Source organism: Schistocerca serialis, chromosome 2 (assembly GCF_023864345.2).
Source record: "Schistocerca serialis cubense isolate TAMUIC-IGC-003099 chromosome 2, iqSchSeri2.2, whole genome shotgun sequence".
NCBI lineage: Eukaryota > Metazoa > Arthropoda > Insecta > Orthoptera > Acrididae > Schistocerca > Schistocerca serialis.
Window position 1 is genome coordinate 891,049,014 of NC_064639.1, and position 22,701 is coordinate 891,071,714.

At 36.9% G+C, this 22,701-nt stretch overlaps 2 protein-coding genes across 7 annotated transcripts in view; both read left to right on the forward strand.

The window, feature by feature from the left end:
• LOC126456498 (RNA-binding protein FUS-like) overlaps window positions 1-5,858 on the forward strand; it is a 64,616-nt gene extending 58,758 nt beyond the window's left edge. The window contains exons 9-10 of the mRNA XM_050092248.1: window positions 3,779-3,877; window positions 5,034-5,858. Of these exons, the coding sequence (XP_049948205.1) occupies window positions 3,779-3,877; window positions 5,034-5,095 (161 nt within the window). The 3' untranslated portion in view covers window positions 5,096-5,858. The remainder of the gene's footprint in view (window positions 1-3,778; window positions 3,878-5,033) is intronic.
• Window positions 5,859-8,511: 2,653 nt separating this feature from the next.
• Window positions 8,512-22,701, forward strand: part of LOC126458229 (THAP domain-containing protein 5-like) — an 89,633-nt gene continuing 75,443 nt past the window's right edge. For 4 of the 6 annotated variants that reach the window (XR_007585598.1, XR_007585597.1, XR_007585600.1 and 1 more), the window contains exon 1: window positions 8,544-8,613. The gene's annotated coding sequence lies outside the window, so the exon portion shown is untranslated. Of the gene's footprint in view, window positions 8,614-11,965; window positions 12,451-22,701 lie in introns of those variants that run through there. The other 2 variants (XR_007585601.1, XR_007585599.1) reach the window with 2 other exon arrangements.

The window sequence follows — 22,701 nt, forward strand, 5'->3', positions numbered from 1 at the left end:
AAAAAAAAAGTCTGCGGCTTAGAATCGAGTGCAGAGTAAGCGGAAGTTGTAAAATGTTGGTAGGTGCTGCCACAACTAATTTCTGCCGTCGAATATATGTAGCGCTACACAGGCATGCTTTGCAGGCACAAAGATAATTACTGGCGCCAAAACCTCTGCGTCGGTATATAAATTATTTTTTTTTTTCCCAAAGAAAAGGTGGAAGATGAGCTTTTTTCCTCCTCCCCGAGTTTTGACCACTGCATTTTCATACATTATCCAACAAAGTAAATACAAATTCTGTATTGTTCATCTTCAAATGTAGCAGCATTTCAATGTACTACGAAAATCCGACTGGCAAGACTGTTTGGGATGATTGTCAATATGGCCAACTCTACGTTCTGAATTTTTTCCTACCTTTGAGAAGAGATGATTGTTAATAGGAACTTTTATGAATTGTGAATCGCATGCAGTATTCTCTTCACCATAAGAATAATACGAATATAAACATTTTGCCATGTAGTCTTTCGTGTTTGCTGCTATCTCTCTAATTTCTGTGTCGAATATAATGTACACGGGAGACGTCTGCAAAGATTTTCAAATGGAGAAAAATTTTAGCTAAACTTTCGTTCAGAACATCTATCATACGCAGTCTATTATTTGGTTCTTGTAGATCATTATCAAAGAAAGCAGCAGTGTAAGTAACAACAATTACCAGTCTCTTGACATTGTTTCGCTAATGAGACAATTCCTCTTTTTTTAAGCGGCAGTAGCGCGCACAAAAGCAAGCCATGCCGGCGAGCGGTGACTTGTCGTAAACACGCATTATGAGAATGCGACAAACAATGCATGACACAGTACAATAATGCGTTTTCAGCGTAGAGTAACGTAAACACCTATAACACAGAGAACGAAACTTATCAGATCAAAGAAAAATAAGCAACCGATTCAAACCAGACGAAGCACGTGAAAAACGAAGGGTATTCGTATAAATACGGATGGAGCGCCTGATGCATAGCAATGGCTACCTGGTAAAGCTTAACTGCTAAGCTTAAGACTCGAACCGAACTACTGTAGCTGTATCGTCATTCATTCGACCTAAATTGTCTCATATTACAATAGATCAACTTTGTTTCGATTTGGAGGTGCGTCCTAAAACTTTTCTCCCCCCTTGAATTTCGAGTCTCAAATTTCAGGTGCAGCTTAGATTCGAGTAAATACTGTAGGCATTTGGTGCATTGGGGAGAGCTTGCTTTCTCCTACCAAATAAACTTCAGCAAGTTGATTGCAGAAAGCTACTTCTGCAAGTTTTATATGGGAACACCCTCAGCAAGTAACTACTGCAAGTTTGGTGTACTTGCAGAAGCAGCTTCAAGTTTGTGGATGTGGGAACAGCCCTCATCCCCACCTAAGAGATTTGCTTGTTGACTTTTCGTCAGGGCACTAATGACCGTGATGTTGAGCGCTCTCCCTCCACCCAAATCTTCATCATCATAAAGTTTGTTTCTTGCGTATTGCTGCAAGTACTTCGTGTTCAGTACTTGTACAATAATGTGTGTGGGAAAGAAGAATGGCACAGGCAAATGAACTGCCAGTGGAACCCATAAATATGTATACTTCACCTCTGTCAACCAAGGAAGTGTGAAAAAATTGATTATTTATTTCACCAGAAAGGAAAATAGAATGGCAGTGCGCGCGCACACACACACACACACACACACACACACACACACACACACACACACACACACATACATATTCAAATTTTAACTGATTTTTAGTCTAGTGCAAACATACAGTAAAACCTCATTTTTATGTTCCCGCATTTTAAGTTTTCCACATGTTTGTTCATTTTTTTGTTCGAAACAAAAGTCTTATTCTGTCAGTACAATGCTTTCCAGTCATTAATGATTCTGTTTTACAACATTTCTTGCATTTTAAGTTTTCTGTCACATTATCATTCTCTTTCACATTGATTTTCATATAGATTTCTGCAAAAAGTGCATAAAGTTCCTGCTCAGCCAGACTTGGAACAAAGGAGAAAACACAATATGCAAATTTGTTGATTGCATAACATAGTGGTAGAGCAATAAAAAAGATTTACATTGTTGATGTGTTGTCACAGCCAAATTGATTATAGGTTTGCAGTATTTGGAAGGGTGAGAAAGTATCCGAAGTCACTGCTTTGATGATGATGATCACGATCTGACAATAGTGGCTCTAGCAGCAACCTTCCTTCTGCTCATTGAGTTCTATTACAACAGCTATAATATAATTTGTCATTTATACAAAGAAATGCTTCTTTTGAAGGCATCCATCTGTATAATAGGCTTTTACAAATCATTACTTAAGCATGAAATGCGCTAATCTGTACTAGATTTGGTTGTAGGTTGATACGGCCTGACGTCAAAAATAAAAATTCCTCCTCAAGATGCTCCATAACATGACAATTTCCACCCTCTTTCCCACCCACTACATCCCTGACCGTGGGGGACAACAAGCTGTAGATTTCGAGCCTGTTGTCCTGCGTTTAGGAAGGCTGCCAATTCATTGTTTTAACTAGTATTATGTTAGTAGCTTTATTTACCATAGTTTCATAATGATTATCAATGATAAGTCTCACTTTAGAACATTAATATCTTTTTGATGTGGTTTCACGAAAGACGTTTGCTTACTTGCTTTATTTACTCTATTGGACATGATCAGAACTAAGGCATTTATTTGTTTGTCAGCATAGCATAGCGCACGCGTGTGCAAAAGTCGTTTGTGAAACCACATGAAACAAAATTTTGTTATAATGTGAGACAGTGATAATCATGAAAAGAATTACTGTAAATAAGACTTGTAACACAACACTGATTAAAACATTGAAGTTGGCAGTCTTCGTAAATGGAGAACAACATGCACGAAAGCTACTGCTTGTTTCCCCATGCTTTCCTTTATTTTACATTTTCTGTGTTTTACACTTTCTGGTCAGTCCACTGAAAAAGTTAAAAGTGGGTTTTACTGTAAATGCATTGTTTGTGGAATGTGTGCGAAAAATATAGAGTCATTAAAAGATGATCTCTTGGTTCTCACTTTTTTCACCTAAACATTTTTCTTAAAACTCTGATTTTTGTCACTATTTTTCTTCAATGATAATTCAACAACGATGGCAGCTATCCTGCTTTTTTAGCGTGACTGTATAGATGTCCACAAATTTGTGTGATGATTGTGATTTAACTTTATGCTGATGACAGCACTGTGTGCTCTAAGCCAAGAGCTGTATATTCAGAAGACAGTGTGTTTTAAGATTACAGCTTTATTTTCCTAAGAAGAGAGTGTAATGTAAATGTCGATAACCTTAACTCTTACAAGTAGTAGTTGATATTTCTTAAAGTTTGGCTAGAAAATTTGCGGATACCTTTCGTATAGTCCAAGAAGATAAAATTAAATAGATCCTACATATTCTTAAATGGGGTCATCATCACAGTCCATTGTTGATTGAAATGGGAATATGTTAATAGTGATACAATTATTGTCTGAAAGGGGAAAATTTTAATGATAAAATTAATGTCCCCTTTGTCATTCACTTGTGTAATTGTGTAGAAGAAACGTGACTTCGACCAGATGTCATTGACACAAGCATTTACTGCTAAAAATGGGTTGAGTTTTTTGTACTGTTTAAAGAAAGTGGAACAGCAGTGTTGCTACCATGTCCTTGTTTGTGTACTATAACCAGAGTGAGAGACTGCTGAACAGATAGACAAGTTGCAGGTTTATGCATAAGTCATATGGTGTTTCTGTAAAATTGTTCCAGCACCAGCTCATGATGCATATGGTGGTGGTTACAGCAGTGGTGCTGGATACAACACTGCATCTGGTTATGATGATAGAGGATATTCAACAGGTGCTTACGGTATGTATACATTAATTATAACATCATGAAACCATTAATAATTGCAAGGATATAGTTCAAAGGAAGGTCACTGAAATTGTTGATGATACATTGTTAAAGTCAATTGGCAAGTTTCTGAGATTTTAGTTTGATGGAAACTTAATCCTGCAAAAGATTTGCACAAAATTCAAACAATAGACTTCCTTTGAGCTTTATGAATGTAGATTGAATAGCTTAACTTTGGGCTTCGGTTGTCATATAACACTTTTCTTGGACGATTTGCCTTCAGCAAAAATAATGCAACCATTACTGAAGCCATAATGTTCTTTAGTTTGTGTTTGTTGATGCATCAATTTGGAGAACTAATGTCGGGGAAGTTCGTGAAATAAGACAAATATGACAAATGGTGCTGATGTTACCTTCTTATAAAAACATTTTGCAAAGCTGTTGTTGAAAGTGAATGGTGTATTTTTACCATTATGATTAAATTACACTTGAAATTTTTTAGCTGTGATGATGCAAAATGCAAGTTGACATATCATTTTAGCTCTCAGAAACGAAGTTACTTTGTAGGAGATATGTACTGTAGGCATTTTGTATCAGTGGGGATACAATAAAATCCACGTACAACAAAAATACCCAGAAATTGTGTAAGCTTCATGAGGCAAGAATATGAAAACAGTTGATGTATAACATAATTACTGGTCAGTTGTAGTGAGCTGAGAACTTTGTGCTCAGTCTTGTTAGGAAAAGTACAAAAAAAGAAGCGTTTAAGTAGATGTAACAAACCCTAAGCTGACAAGGCTATTTTGATGAAAAAGTGCTAACCACGTGATAAAGGTGTAAAAAGTACAAAACGTGGAAAAGTCATAAACATACTTTGCTGAACAATGTAGTCTCGAATTACCTGTAGTGATGATAATAAGTGTTTTGAAGACACAGTGAAGATGGTACAGTAGGAAAATGTCAGAATAATGGAGAACTTCAAAAATGCTTGTTATATTTAATCATCCATGTCATTCTTAACAAACATAAATGCACTCACTGCCTCTGGTGATATATTTCCAACCTTTACTTGATTTCAAAAATTTCTTCTTTTTGCTGTTTTAGTATTAAGAGACAAATTAGAAAGGAAACAATTTTAAAAGATTCTATGTTGGTATTGAATTTATTGCAGGTGGCAGTTCTGCTGGCTATGGCCAATCACGTGATTATGGCGGTCAGTCACGCCGCTACTAAGAACAAACAAAATGACTCAGTGTACTGTTATGGCCCTTAACCTGATAATGGTGTGATTAGTGAGGCCATTGAGTATCTGATTTCTTGCAACTTTGTGGTGTCCCTAACAAAAGTGATGTTTAAAGTAGCACCTTACAGTTTTAAGACTTTCTTGCTATTTTAATGAAAGGAAGATCTGAACTGATTACCCCATAGGTTCTACAGTTTCTTTAATTAATGTAGAGTTGTGGTTTCTAGTGCAGCATACTTCAAGAAATGTGTAGATTGTGGGTATTTCTTCTTACTGCAAGGTGTCTTTTAGATTATACATGTATAAGAGTAACTGTGGCATGACAGATGCCAGTAGTAATTTATTTCGAAGATTTTTACTTAGTTCTTGGCACACAAAATTTATACACACTTTTTTCTTTCACTTGACTGTTGGCCTGCATTTGTATCATAAGTAAATTATCAGAATGACAGTTAACAGTTCTGTTATATAGTGGAGTAATGTCAGATGGTATTTGGAATTTGTTGAATTCCATGTTTCATAGCCGCCTTTAAACATTGTAATGAACATGACAACATTCCAGCAGTTTTTGTATTTATTTTTGAAGAACAGCTTGTCAGCAGTTACAGATAAAAGGACAACGAAAAGGATTATTTGAGACAGTGGTTTTATTACTTGACAGTTAATAGATCTGTTGATTTGTTTGTATCTAAAAATGTTCATGTTCAGTAATTAAATCAATAAAACAAAAATGACATACTAATAACAAAATGATTTAGAAGTTGTTTTATTTGATATACTGATCATAACCCCATATTATTACATTATCTCAACACTTCACGGTGCAGTGCATAAGAACTCAAATTGGGATGACATGTCTTACTGGTGTTGCAAGAGACATGCCTAAATTATCTTTTAAAATTTATGTACCAAAGCCTATCAATAAAGAGTATTTTTGTGTACATTACTTTAAGTGAGATCAGTATTAAAGTTGGTGTTTTGCAAGAGTAGTTGAAAAGAGATTATACGGTTGTGATCTGAAATCAAATTATGATGATTGAATAATGCGAAATAGTTAGTTTTAAAATTGTCTTCTTGGTGAGCAGTAAATATATATTGAAAGAAGAGACAGCAATTAAGAGATTAATTCGTGTATGTACAGACTGGGTGTATTGTTGGAGGGAAGGTTACTCACAGTGAATTGAGAAAGATGAAAATTGAGACTGCAACTTAATGTAACGTCTCCTATTACTACATTAGAAGAAAAATGTATAAGAGTTGAAATATTTCTTCCCATGGGAATGTTTTCACTGATGCTATCGTGGTCTAATTGGTCAGGTGAGTGATCACTGTCTCCATGTTTGACTGAGAAATATGCGTTAAAATAGGTACATTGAATTGAGCCTGTGAGTATTAAGTCCTTTAATACATTAAACATTTTGTAATAAATTTTGACAGCTTATTAAATAATGAAATTAAAATTTATCCTAATCAGTGACAGTAATATATAAACAAGACTATTTATTGCAGTAAGATTAACTGGGTATTATTCAGGTTACAATAATTCAGCAGTGCATACAATGTACTCACCCATTAAATTACATAGTTCGTTGTAACAGAATGATAGGAGATGCAGTTATTTTGCTAGACACGTACAAATCTTTCTAATACATAACTTCAAGTTTAGCAAAGTGGGCTGAGTTAGTGGTACGTACACTTATAGGGCTGCCCTTAATAATCGTAATGCTGTTATATGGTAGTTTAGACAAACAAAATTCATTCTGTAATTATAGGTGCTGGTGAAATGTGTACAAAGCTGAAATAATACAATCAAGTCACAATTTGTACACATTTTGACCATCATCCGGTGGGGATTTCTTCAGGGAAGTGAAAGTAAAATTTAGACTGTAAATTGAATTTTTTAAATGCTGAATGCCTAATGTCTGTAAAAAGATGTCATTGATGTTCTGCTAGAGTTTTAGTTGAAAACTTGGTTCTGTTATAGGAAGGTTTAAAATGTCTGCTTAGAATCCAGGTGCACTTGATATACACTGACCAGTAAAAAGAATCCATAAATTTCATTGAACATTTTACATGTCAGACTTTGGTTTCTTAATGGCAATTATTCTGAAGTTTGTTCAGAACTTATACGTAATGTGTTAACGAAAGTTGTCAGATTATCGCAGACTATAATGGGTAACATAACTGGATTTATGTAAGTAATTTGTACAAGACATTGTAGCATCTTCAAGGGCACATGTACATTTTACAGTATATATTTCATCTTTAGTGTGTTACACAGGGATGAAAACAAATTAACAAAAAAGTAGAACACCAGGAGATAGTGCACACAAGATACATAAATTCAGGTGAGTGGCAGGTGCATAATATATATAATGGTTTTAAAGTATATTATCAGAACTTGTTTTTCATTGCCACTCTTGTAGAAATATATATAAGGCATTTATTTTGCACTGTACGCACTTAGTGTTTTAAACAATTAAAGGGTTTACTGCAGGGATATACCTGATCACTGTAAAGTAGAATGGAAAGAAATTGTTTGTGGCGCAATCCGTTTTACTAAGAAGAATGACAGTCTTGGCCTCATGAAGCAATAAGTTGTAATTAGACAAAGGAAACTATAAAAAGTTTCCATGTTGTTATCAATTTATAGCAACATTCAACTATTACTCTCGTTAAGAGGAAGAGGTAGTAAAGTTGAACAATTTTGGGTTTAAATTTCGCCTATGAGCCTGTTCCTTACGGAAGGGCATGATTACATGTTTGATATTGTATGTAATGAACGCCATAATATGTTAAGTTTCTGTCAAGGACTGAAGCCAGCTTTTGTTAAATGGGTATTGCAGCATGCGTGGAACCATTTAACCCATCTTGCTGTTACCATTGGTAAGATGGAGTGGATTACTAGTGAGTTACTACGATGCATCTATGAAATTGAAATTGATTTGGTTCTCAAGTAGTGAAGCTTGATGAATAAAGATTTGATTGATGCTATATCCAGAATTCATTGAAAGCAGTCAAGTGACAGTCTTGATTCTGTTCGTCACTGTTATTGCAAAGTAATGAATAGTTGAGTGATGCAGTCAGGTTTCCTTAGTTCCGAATATTCTGTTGGTTTCATATTTTAAGTCCTATTCTTTCATAAAATGGTTATTATAAATGAGCCTGTAATTATGTTACAGAATTCATTGGTCTTTTACTATGTCCATCAAGACAGCTGGATGGCTGGCAAGAAATAGCTTGAACGAAACTCCATGCATGATAAAAAAGACATTGCACTCTTCATCTGATTTAGAAATTTCTGGAACCCAATTAATACTTTAAAATATTTAGTGACGTTGAAGCTATTACACATGTTATTTTACGTAAAGGCATTAATGGTTACTCATACCGTAGCTGTTTGCGCCTTCTTACTAATTTTTGTTACTTTCTATGACAGGTGTTTGGAGACCTCTGGGATAAAGCATTTCTCACTGCTGCCTCTGCTCCTCTACATGGGAAGAAACATGTAAGCTCCGCAATAGCTTTAAAACTGACTGAAGAACATTGTGTGTGTGTGTGTGTGTGTGTGTGTGTGTGTGTGTGTGTGTGTGTGTGTGTGTTTCTCCCTCTCCTGTGTTGGTACGAACTCGTTCTATTTTGGACTTTGAAGAATTTTATATGCTAATGTGGAGAAACTTCAAAACACAATGCCTTACTGCTGTAAGTTTATCCAAAAGAGGATGAAGTGGTGTTTGACAGTATAAGTGTTATATTTTGTGTAACTGTATAATATGTGCTGGAAACAAAAGTGCTGTATTACATCTGGTTACAATCAGTATTAAGAGTGTATAACCAGGTGTTCTAGGTTAGTGCAAGTGATCATAGTACCTGAAAATATCTAGAACCTCTAGTACAAGGAATTACAAAAGGGTAATGAACACACACACACACACACACACACACACACACACACACACACTGTCTCTTCTTTTGTCATATGTTCAGCACCACTTGCTGTTACTTCAGTTTAGGTAACATCGTCGTGGTTTTTAAAATAAATTTACCTGACTTAAGGCTTAGATTTCATATTATTGAAAAAGGATAGGTTACTACTTACCATACGGAGAAGACGTTGAGTCAAAGACCAGTGCAATGAAAAAAATTGCTACACATTTCAGCTTCTGGCCACAAAGCCTTCTGAAATAGAAGAAACACACATGATCACTATCTCTGCCTGCTGTGGCAAGTTAAGTTAGCTTTCTACATATCTATTCATGAACAATATATATATGAGAGATGTTTTCCGTGGTTTGTCCCCTTCATTGTTGACAGACAGAGGCTTTGTTGTTTCCTTGACTCTCTCTGCTGCAGATTTCTAGGCCTTTGGTATGGAGTGGAGAGATCTAGGATTCAACTAGGTAAGTCAGGGGTACATGAACACAAGCAGCAGCTACTCTGGCGGCAGAATAAATCTTGAGTGCTCGTTGATATTCTTAGGCTTGACAACAGTTAGAGGTTCTTTGAATGCTTACCAGTCAATATGCAGAGAATGAAATCTTACCACAGTGGAAAGACACTTCTAATGTCAAGATAGTAACAATAAATGGCTGAAGCATTTGTTACTAAGTCCCTGGTTGTACTTCTCTGTATGGATCCCAAAGTAGAAAGCTTTAAAATATTTGAGATATGAAATGTATATTGAAAAGACAGGTTAGATGTCAAGAAGAGTTTTCAACAGTCTTCATTGTAATCTACAGAATATTACGCGAAGTGACGTCAACAAATTCTCACTACGAAGGTTTGTAGATGTGAGTAACCACCTTCAGTGAAAAACGATAAACCATAACAATTTTTACTGTCCACCCAATTCCAATGTAACTGTTCTAGAATCATTCAAAGAATACTTTTGCTCGGTAACACAGAAGTAGTGTGTTCATGCAGTATTAGAGGCAGTTTTAATGTACAGAGTATAGAGGGCAGTATCTATGGATTTGTTGTAGATGATATGGTCATTCAGTCTGTAGTAGTAGCTTTGAATAAATTTTCCAGAACTGTCTTATGCAACTAGTGTGACAAGCCACGTTTAGCAGAAATCGGAGACCTTTTAGCTACAAGTATATTTGACCTTACTGTTACTGTAGGTATAAAGAAAGGGTTAGCACTCATGATGTCATCATAGACACGATGGTTGCTAATGTTAATAAATCCATCAAGGTGATTTAGTTTTTACACTGTAGAAGATAAGCAGTAGTTTGCATCCTACTTCCACAGTAAATGGATGTCACATAGTTCAAATGTGATGGATGTAAAGAAATTGTGGGCAAGTTTAAGTTATTTGAACATTGTGCTCTGGAGAAATGTGGTGATTCACTGGATTAAAGACAGAAAATATATACCATGATTTAATAACAAAATTCAGCAAATGCTGAGAAAATATTGTTGCATTCATGGGTCAAAACAGAATGCTTAAATGTGGACAGCCAACAGTATAAAAATTTTTGCAGCTACACAAAGATGAATGCATGAAGCAAGTGCTTCCACAGTCATACTTTAGTGAAAGGTAGTGCCGAGAAGTGTATAAATTTTTGATCCTATTTAAAATCACTGAGCAGGTCAAAGGGATCTATTCAGTTATTTGTAGACTAATCTGGGTGGCAGTATCGCACAGCAAAAGGAAAGCTGACATTTTAAAGTTCATATTTAAAGAATCATCCATGCAGAATTGCGCACTCTCCATTAACAACTGGGGAAACTCCTTGATGGAGGACATGGAAGTACCCATACCTTGCATTGAAAACCAGCTGAAAGAGTTGGAAATATGTTGAGGAATCCCAGTTTGATTTTACAGAGTATTGCTTAGCATTTGTGCCAGATTTGGCTTGCTTTTATTGTGAATCTCTCACCCAGTAGACGGTCCCAAACAACTGGAAAAAAGTACAGATGACTCCAGTAGCTAAGAAGGGTAAAAAAAGAACTGGGCCCTAAAAATTACAGGCCAACAGCCTTAACATCAATTTCCTGTAGAATTCTTGAGCATAACTCTGAAACTCAATTACAGGTTGTACATTAAGTGTGGGAACACTTTCAATTATTTATTGCACAAGAACCAAACATTGTACAGATATCACACACACGTAATTTTGTAGAGAAACCCTTGAAGTTTTTTCATGTGTACCACCACAGCGTGGATTGGTTATTTGCCATAGTCAACGCTTGCCACAAACATGGCGAGTTCAGGTGTGAAGCAAGCTGGTAATTTGCCATAGTCAGCGCTAGTTGCAAACCTGGTGAGTTCAGGTGCAGAGCGAGCTTTCTGTGTGTTGGAGTTCGACAAAAAAAGTGTGCTACAGTTGTTCAGTGTACGTTTAGAACCAAGTATGGTAAGAAGCCACCAACAAGGAAGGCCATTTACCACTGGCACAACAAATTCCTTATGACTTTTTGTTTATGCCCAGAAGTGGACGTCCCAGTGTGAGTGAAGTGAATGGGGTTCGCATATGAGAGATATTCATAAGGAGTCCAAAGAAATTGGTACGTCATGCATCCCGTGAACTCGAAATGGCTCCGATGAAGAGTGGAAAGTCCTGTGACAGAAACTCGATGACAACAAAAAAGATAAGTGTTTTGAGTTTTGTTCGCAGCTGCTGCAATTGAATGGGGATGGCATTGTTGATCACTTAATTTTTAATGACTAAGCTACTTTCACACTAATGGGAAAGTGAACAGACTTAATTGTTGAATCTGGGGTACAAATGCATCAGATTTGAGTGTGATTCCCCAAAGGTAAATATTTTTTTGTACCTTGTGTCGAAATCTGTACGGACCATTTTTCTTCGCAGAGAGCACTTACTGGATATTCCTACTTGAACATGTTGCAGTGATGGCTGATGCCTCAAATTCAATTGGTCTCTACTTTCATCCTTCAGCAGAATGGGGCTCCACCCCATTTTCGTTGTGATGTTCGTCGGTACCTGAAGATGGAGCTGCCACATCAGTGGATCGGCTGCGCTACAGAAGGGGACAGCTGTTTCATAAAATGGTATTCGTGATCACCAGATCTCACTTCGCGTGACTCTTTTTCTGTGGGGACACATTAAAGATGCAGTATATGTACTGATGTAGCAGAGCTCTGGGAAAGAATATGGGAAGCAACTGCCACGGTCGACGATGCCATGCTGGGACGAGTACGGCAAGAATTCGATTACCATATTGATGTCTGCTGGGTCACTCACGGTTCGCATATAAAATGTTTGTAAAAAAAAAAGAAAAAACTTTGAGTTTCGCTTATGTATGCAATGTTTATGATGTCTGTACAGTGTTTAGTTCTTGTGCAATAAAAAATTGAAAGTGTTCCCGAACTTTATGTACACCCTGTCTAATGAATTTCCTTGGGGGGGGGGGGGGGGTGAAGTGTGTATCAACAAATAAATACAGATATACAAAGCATCACTAATGCACAACTCAACTTGCTCTTTTCTCGCAAGATATCCTGCGAACTATGGATGAAGGGCAATAGGCAGATTGCATCTGACCATATCCCACTGCAAACTGTTAATGAAAATCAAAGTGTACAGAATTTTCTCAGATATAAGAGTAGTCCGAAAAGTTCAACTAATAGAATTCATCTTGGGTATTAACTGCTTCACCTGTATTTGGTCCTTCATTACTGTACCCTACTGGTTTCTACATCTACATCCATACTCCGCAAGCCACATCTTCAGGTGAAATGTAATTAAAACATTAGAGTGGAAAAACTCAATCTTTTTTCCCAACATTCGTTGCCTGTCAAAACAAAACACTGCTAAAAGGCAGTATGTTATGGGTTAAAAACTGCCAGATTCCAAAATAGTGTATCGGTCCAAAACAAATCATAGGATAGTGATAGTGAGAGCATGCAGCCAAGTCCCCCATACGTGGCTCCATATAGATCAGAGAAGCAATCATTCTCTCTTAAACTTAATTTTTGGAATTATCCACATTGTCTGGGTGTTCTTAGTGTCTGTGCCAGTTTTCTAGTACTTGCATCTGACCCTAGTAGGTGGTGCAAGAATAAAAATTGCAGTGCCAGTCCTTGTGTATGCTACTGGTCTCAGGGTGACTGGACTTCCTATGTATACTACCCAAGAGGAATATTTAGGTGTAGATCATAAACATTCATAGGTAGTAGTCTTATAAGAATTACAATCTTCATTTGTCTTGAGTGTTTACATTGTAGTATTTTACACACACTGTTTATAGATGTTAGGCACCTTCAAGGGGCCTCACCAAGGCATAAGTGTCGACATCCAGCAGGTGCTAATGCACTCACCTTGCCAAGTCTCGCCCCCTAGTATGTTAAGTTACTGTATACACACCATGTGCATAGATGACAGATCTGGGCACACAGTGTGTTTTTCACACTGCATAAAATGTTTATAACACACATTACTATCTCTCACCAGGATGTGCATCCTCAGTGGAACATGGTCATTCTCACGAATATACTATGCTGGGGCAGAAGCCTCAACTAAGACAAAAGGTGTCGTGCAAAACTCCTTTAATGCATACTTTTCAATTAAATGTAATCTATGTGATACCATGTAACAATTTGTTATCCATTTCATTTATTCTCAATATATGGAATGTTTTCTTCAAATGTTCATGCATGATCATTTACTTGGTCTCAAGAGTTATCATGGAAGACGTGTATAGTAATTAACCGTGATTACCAGTATCCTTAATTTCATACCATCCAAATCTCAGAGTTGAAAATATCAGCAGAATACCACACATTGGTTTGCTCCTAACTAGTTTGGATATCTGTTTCGACAGAGTTATCATTTGTCACGCAGCTTGTCCTTTCCAACTTTAATAACTGGGCACAACTATTTCTGTGAGAAGACACTGTCTAACCATTTGTTCTTTCAGATGAAAACTTCCCCTGTTCATTCCATACCCCAAGAAGTTCAGGTATCTCTCTGTGGATTCACCTAATCAAAGAACTTGACGTCTATAATGTATAACTATCCCAATATTCCTGTACAGAAAATATGGTACGACCATTTCTTTTTTGACTGCACCTGACCTCAGGTGTAAGACAGCCCCTCTATAAGTCTACCTGTCCATTTCAATTCGCTCAATTGCCTAGAGCAGTTGGCAATTCACCATATAAAATCTGTGTGCACAGTACCTCAGTTTCATTTCTTGCATACCGACAGGAAGGATTTGCTTCATTTATGAATTGTCTTTACCCAGTTTCAAAGCATACTGCATCGTACTGCCTGTACAGAGTTGCTTTTAACTACATGCTTGTTTATGCATCAAAAGACATCTGCTTTAACATATAGCTTTGGTTAACAATATTTCCACTTTAATTTTCCTTTTCTCAGGGTGTTTAGATCCGCTACTATGTTTGTATTTAAAATTATTCTTAGCCAACACAAACAGCTCACTTCATCATTAACATTGCACAAGGTATACAAAGCAAGGGCTGAAATTGCCATTTTAATCTCTTGAAGGGTCTATGGATTTTATCTTCACAATAAAACCAGCTAGGGTAGTCGAGGTAACTCTTTCTCCCCTCCATTTTCACTTATTTTATAAATCGCTAATATCTTAATGTATACCTGGGTGATCAACTATCATTCATGTCTTCTGAGACTGATACAGTATTGTGTTACTTAAATACAGTGTGTTTGAAAAAGAACTATCTAGTTTCAATGTGTCTTAGAATCTGTAAAAAGTGATATACACTATTATTCTAGTCTGTGATGTTTGATTCACCAACTCTCCAAGTTTGGCTCCCCTGCAGTTGGCAGGTCTGCTTGACCTTGAGACGGCACCAGTGCTTTTTTTCTCTCTCTCTCTTTTCTCAGTTCAGTTGAGTTCAGTTCAGCCCAGTCTTGCGTGCTGTGGAGAGCAACTGTGTGTACTGTGCAACAGAAAACAGTGTGTAATTTGGCTTGTGAAAACTTGAGTTACTCAGCATCAACATGACTCTCCCAAAGTTAATTTCTAGTGTGGTTTGATGGAAGATCGTGTGATTGGTCGTTTCATTTTTCCCCAAGCGGACGGTATTGGGGTGGAAACGGGAATTCGATTTTTCCAACAAGATTGTGCCCCATCTCATTACAGTAACCATGTGCTTGTGGCTCTTCACACTTTTCAGGCCACATAAAAAATGTGTACAGTGAAAAGATTAGAGATGTCAATCATTGTCGGGAAAGAGTTGTTGCAGCGGTTGGGACACCTGAAATGTTGATGAATATGTGGCAAGAAGTGAAATACCGTCTCGATGTGTGCAGGGCAACAAATGGACCCCATGTTGACGTCTACTAACATCAAACAAAACTTGAAGGAATCCTCTTCTGTGATACATACTCATTGATGTAATTTTCATTAATTTCCCTATTAAATTTATACTTAAAACCTGGGAATTCTTTTTCAAACACTCTATATAACATAATTTTCGTGTCTGCTATTTCTATTCCTTGTGTAGCATCTTATCCCTATTGAAATCTGAAAGAACAATATCATTTTATTGATGCACATCTGTGTTATCAATTTATCAACTTCTCACTAGATGGCACTGCTGTCTTCTGCTCATTACACTTAACGTTAGCATGTCGTATTTCAGACAGTTGCCCTGCACGCTTAGGATTTCTCCTGTTATCTTCATCAGAAAGAAGGTAGCCCCAAAAGACTGAACGCCTACCACCACCAGCACCACCACTACCACTACCCCACCCCTAAGAATTCATGCTTTTCCTTATGTTCTTCTTTGTGGTGGAGGAAGAAAGTGTCTGGCATTCCGTATTGAATGGACTTCAGTCGCAGACCCCAAAAATTGACCTTAACAAATCTGATTGTAAGTGTGCAGAAGAAAAAAGGAAAAAATAATCAGAAGTCGATGTGTCTATTATCTCCGCTACCTACAAAGAACAGAACATACAAAACAAATAGAAACCCTCCCATACTGTGTTGCTCCTCATAAAAAACTGAAAATCTCGCTTACACACAACAGGATACATGTGTGTATCTTTTCTGTAGGAAACAGACTACATAACTGATCATTCCAGTTATCTGCATAGCAACTTAGTGTTATATACTTGCTTTCAAAAAAAGATACTACAGTGAAACCCCGTGTGCATGTCTGCGCACGCGCTACCTATTTTTGGGCGAAGGCCATACTGTCAGAAAGCTAATTTGTGACAGTCTTTTCTTTGTGCCTATCTGCTACTCGGCATCTCTGCTGTATGGTGAGTGGAAGCTTCCCTTTTGATAATATTGATAGAATAGTAAGGGCTACAGAACATACAACACTGGAGCAGGAAAGAATGTTTCTTGGAGGCTATTTTGATATGATCATATGACGTACCCAACAATTGACTACTGTGGTTGTATTAGCTTGCTTGACTGGAGAAAGTGTTAAATATTTCGACTAACACTCTACAAGCATTAAAATGTCACACCCCTTCTACCATTGGGTAGTTGGTCGAAAAAAGAAAGTCGGCTATTGTAAGATCATGTAACCCTTTGGTTCTATAGGATATACTGCTTATAGTTTATATCACTATTATCTCCTGTAACCTTTTGAGATAAGTTTTAATTTTGTGATAGTTTAATTACTTTTGGACTAAGAGTCTTCGATTAATAAAATTTATTCATACGTTAGTTTAACCATTGTATATGAACCATTATTAATTCATCCTCGGCACAATGATGTATGCGTAATTTCCAAGGTGCAGTATGTAAGTGCACTTTCTAAAATTAAATATTATTGTGATCAATGAAAGTTGTTCTGGTATGGAGTCCTGTTTACACCGTTGATGCTTCTCACTGAAGTAGTCATCTCTTATACCTTGCTTGACTATATACCTCATTAATACCTAAGAAATTAATTGTGAACATCACCCAAGGGTCCTTAATATATTTCACATTGTTCATACCGAATGGTAATATGGATAATGCATTGCGTTGGGTACATGGTTCTCCGATCCTTTTACATAGTTAATCCCTAGTGGAAATTGCTGTAGAAATAGAACCCACTTCAAGTGATAATACAGCAGTCGCCTCTCCACAAGAAAGGCTAATGCTTGATGGTCAGTGTGTGTACATATGTAACTAGTTTCAAACCCAAATCAAGATATTCGTCTGTGCTCCAGACAGTGGCACACAATTCTTTCTGTGTGGCTGTATAATTCTCTAGTGTTTGCTTAAACTAACATTTGCAAATGCAGTTCTTCCTGGGAATGAATGTAATTGCCTAACATTCTGTGGTTCTGGAGAATCTTATAGCTCTTACACTGTTCGGGTCTGCCTTTATACCACCTACCCCCCACTAAATGGCACAAAAACTTAATCTCTTCCCTACCAAAATGAAGTTCTGCTAGATTAATCATAATACCTTCTTCATAAAACTTTTGTGTGGTTCTAGTTATCAGCGTACAATGTTCTCTCCATGTTTTAGACATCAACAGACATATCAACAACATATGTAAATAGTGCCTGTAGTAGTTCTCTTCCTAACACTTAATCTAGATCTTGAATAAAAATAGTCAGATATTCAAACCAAATAGAAGTCCTTATTATGAGTTACATGCATGCTGGATGACAGGCCAATGAGAATACAAAGAGGAAACTTCCAGAAAGTTAAAGTTTCATAATGAAAGTGTGGTTGGAGTTGGTATAGTTGACTAGATGACTAGACTGTACAGTGTTGGAACTGTCAGCCACCTGTGGCCTGTGCATTTCTTGCCATGATCAACGTTCACCCAATTGTTAAGTTACTTATCTCTGAGAAGATTTTATGGCAAGACTTTATTCTCATAGTAGCATATCAGCTTGTTGACAGATTCAGGAGAGGACTGATAACCTCAGATGTTAAGTCCCATAGTGCTCAGAACCATTAGAACAGATTCAGGTTTCCTGCAAAAATAAAAACTATAATAAAATGTTTTGTTCAAAGTGCAACAAGTCCATGTGCAAGTGCTGCCAAACCAAAATTTGTTGAATGTTTAAACTGTGAGCCCGTCCCACCTTAGACAATTCTTTCCAGTCCTTTGTACCTAAATATTTCCAAATATCTATAATCCTAGATACAAAGTGATCGTTCTTACGTTTTTGTTCCTTGAAAGCAATAAGGAAGAAAAGATGCAGAGCATTTTAGTCACACGCTCCGTTTTAGAATCTGTTACAAATGCTTGGTACTTACCTTATTTGTCAGTAAAAGTAAAAATACTATTAGTACTCCTTTGTTTTGACTCTTGTTTCAATCTTTTTATAAAGGAAAAGCTGTGTGACATTGTTAGACTTAATTGTTTTAATAATGTTTGATGAAATACTGAGGAATTTCTTCCATAAAATTTAAATAAAAAAATTTTATTTCTGAAAATGTTTTTGGCAGTGTACTGTTCATTTTAGAGACCAAATTGTCCTTAGGTTACACATTAGAATCTTCCTGAATGTTTTGTTAACATGATCACACCCAACGCACCACTAAAATATCAATAAAATGGTGGGTGGTTTTCTACTGTGAGCTAGAAATGACCCACATGGTACTTCTAGGGATACGGAAAAATCTGGTACCTCTGGTGTTCAGAGAATTTTTTTTCTACCTTCTAATATTACAGCCTTCTATTAAGTAACTGTGGGTTCTTAAATTATTTGCGGAAACTTGTCTCAAATTTCACCTGAAATCCCCAGAAAAATGGATGTGTCCCTAATTTTTTTCACATCTAGATGACTATATCTACAAAATTAGATAAGGGTGATAAAAACTGCAATACTAGTCACATTTTTTAAAATTATTATTTAAGATTAGCTGCAAACATTTTCAGTACATGTAAATTTCCTTAAGTGCATTTAAATGAAGTGCTTAGAAATTAATGTTCCTTACAAAATTGTTTTTAAACAGGTCAGTAAAAGCATCTGAAAATAAGCAAGGAGCTTACTATTGAAAATTGATGGTTACAAAAGAATGTCAGAAAAATGTATTAGACCTACTTTCCTTTCACATTAAAAGCTTTTTTGAAAACACATTTGATCCTTTTTCCCCATCACTGACAGTTCAGGCCTATCTACGACATATTATTTGATCGTGTGAAATAAAATATCAGTTTCATTAGCTAAAAATTTCCCAAGCCCATTACTTTTGAGATCTTTTGAAACCTCTTGAACAACACAAAGGTAATTGAAGACTGGCAAATTGTGTTTCCCTCCAACAAATTTTGAAATTATTAAATCATCTTTCTTATTCTTTTCACAGATACTTTCTAATGCCATTTCATGAGAATCTTCTTCATACAACCCTTGAGTCACTACCCATTAATGGAACTTCACTTTCATCTGATGTTTCCGAATCGCACACCACCAGTTCCCTTTTCCATTTCTTGGCTAGTTTTTCTTCCCTCTTTGTTTTTTGAATAATTTTCTTGTTCTGTCTTGGCCTTTTTTGTCCTTGTTTCTCCATTTGTAGTTATCTTTTCCTCCTTTTTCTCGAAGTAGTCTGTCAGTTAAGGAGGCGTAACAACAGCTGGGGTTTTTTGTTGAATTAGTGTTACTAGGCCAAAGCAAAGTTCTTATAAAGGGTGATGGTACAAAACCTGCCCTAATTGACTGTTTTGTTTCATTTGTTGTCATTACAGCTTTTTGTGGTGTTCTAGCTGATTGTGATATTTTTGCCACTTTTTAAAGTTGAGAAAGTTGTTCTAGTGATGAAAACTGTGGCAAGTACAGCAAGGCATCCTGTGGTGCAGATGATGGTGCTGGTGAGATTGCTTGCTGAGGCATAACATATCTAACTTGTCAATTTACTTCCTTCCAGAGGTTCTAAAGGGACAAATCGTCTGCTCGATATGCCCAGTCTCCTTTATTTTCCACAAAAAAATTTCAATCTCTCAGGTCCAATGTGATCTTCAAGCCAAGTTACATAGTTCCTCAACTGGATCTCTGGGATTGCTGTTGCCACTTGTGGTACAGGAATATCTATTTCTGGAATTACAACAGCTTCTGCATTCCAGGGAATCCACATTTATGGAACTCATTGTGTTATACCATTGAGAAACAAACTGAGCACGTGGGCAAAGTTTTCTTTAAGTGTCTGTTCTCCCTGTGTCATTCTTACATATTTTGCTCCGAAGATACTCTGAGTACGAAACACAGCAACATCCATTGTTGTTGTTGTTGTTGTTGTTGTTGTGGTCTTCAGTCCAGAGACTGGTTTGATGCAGCTCTCCATGCTACTCTGTCTTGTGCAAGCTTCATCATCTCCCAGTACCTACTGCAACCTACATCCTTCTGAATCTGCTTAGTGTATTCATCTCTTGATCTCCCTCTACGTTTGTTACCCTCCATGCTGCCCTCCAATGCTAAATTTGTGATCCCGTGATGCCTCAGAACATGTCCTACCAATCGGTCCCTTCTTCTTGTCAAGTTGTGCCACAAACTCCTCTTCTCCCCAGTTCTGTTAAATAGCTCTTCATTAGTTATGTGATCTACCCATCTAATCTTCTGTAGCACCACATTTCGAAAGCTTCTATTCTCTTCTTGTCCAAACTATTTATCGTCCATGTTTTGCTACCATACATGGCTACACTCCATACAAATACTTTCAGAAAAGACTTCCTGACACTTAAATCTATACACGATTTTAACAAATTTCTCTTCTTCAGAAATGCTTTCCTTGCCATTGCCAGTCTACATTTTATATCCTCTCTACTTCGACCATCGTCAGCTATTTTGCTCCCCAAATAGCAAAACTCATTTACTACTTAAGTGTCTCATTTCTTAATCTAATTCCCTCAACATCACCCGACTTAACTCGACTACACTCCATTATTCTCATTTTGCCTTTATTGATGTTCATCTTATATCCTCCTTTCAAGACCATGTCCACTCCGTTCAGCTGCTCTTTCAGGTCCTTTGCTGTCTGACAGAATTACAATGTCATTGGTGAACTACAAAGTTTTTATTTCTTCTCCGTGGATTTTAATACCTACTCTGAATTTTTCTTTTGTTTCCTTTACTGCTTGCTCAGTATAGAGATTGAATAACATCGGGGAGGGGTTACAACGCTGTCTCACTCCCTTCCTAACCACTGCTTCCCTTTCGTGTCCCTCGACTCTTATAACTGACATCTGGTTTCTGTACAAATTGTAAATAGCCTTTCGCTCTCTGTATTTTACCCCTGCCACTTTTAGAATTTGAAAGAGAGTATTCCAGTCAACATTGTCAAAAGCTTTCTCTAAGTCTACAAATGCTAGAAATGTAGGTTTGCCTTAATCTTTCTTCTAAGATAAGTCGTAAGGTCAGTATTGCCTCATGTGTTCCAACATTTCTACGGAATCCAAACTGATCTTCCCGAGCTCGGCTTCTACCAGTTTTTCCATTCGTTTGTAAAGAATTCACGTAAGTATTTTGCAGCAGTGACTTATTAAACTGATAGTTCGGTAATTTTCACATCTGTCAACACCTGCTTTCTTTGGGATTGGAATTATTATATTCTTCTTGAAGTCTGAAGGTATTTCGCCTGTCTCATACATCTTGCTCACCAGATGGTAGAGTTTTGTCATGACTGGCTCTCCCAAGGCCATCAGTAGTTCTAATGGAATGTTGTCTACTCCCGGGGACTTGTTTCGACTCAGGTTCTTCAGTGCTCTGTCAAATTCTTCACACAGTATCGTATCTCCCATTTTATCTTCATCTACATCTTCTTCCATTTCCACAATATTGTCCTCAAGTACATCGCCCTTGTATAGACCCTCTATATACTCCTTCCGCCTTTCTGCTTTCCCTTCTTTGCTTAGAACTGGGTTTCCATCTGAGCTCTTGATATTCATGCAAGTGGTTCTCCTTTCTCCAAAGGTCTCTTTAACTTTCCTGTAAGCAGTACCTATCTTACCCCTAGTAATATATGCCTCTACATTACATTTGTCCTCTAGCCATCCCTGCTTAGCCATTTTGCACTTCCTGTCGATCTCATTTTTGAGACGTTTGTATTCCTTTTTGCCTGCTTCATTTACTGCATTTTTATATTTTCTCCTTTCATCAGTTAAATTCAATATTTCTTCTGTTACCCAAGGATTTCTACTAGTCCTCGTCTTTTTACCTACTTGATCCTCTGCTGCCTTCACTACTTCATCCCTCAAAGCTACCCATTCTTGTTCTATTGTATTTTCCCCCCCATTCCTGTCAATTGTTCCCTTATGCTCTGCCTGAAACTCTGTACAACACAACATCCATAGGCTGTAAAGTGTGTGTGCATTTGGATATATAGCCACTATTTCAATCCCTTTGACTCAGGGGCTATGACTTGTGATGTGTGACCATCTAGAAACAGAACAGCTGGGAACTGAAGAATGTTGACAGTGTATTCATAGAAGTTTCCATTGTTCATCCACACACTTTCTGAATGCCCAATGGCCTATTCCTTTAGCATTGCTGTGGCCATTGTAGCTGATATTCTGAGGTACCAGAAAGAAAATGTTTAGAGTGTAAACTAGGCTTGCTAGAGAATGTAGATTAACAATTAACAAACAAGGATGGCAGCCAAAAACAGTTGCAGGATAGAATTTTTTTATTTAAATTCTTGACCAAGGTTTCGGTACATATAAATATATCTTCATCAGAAGTACAA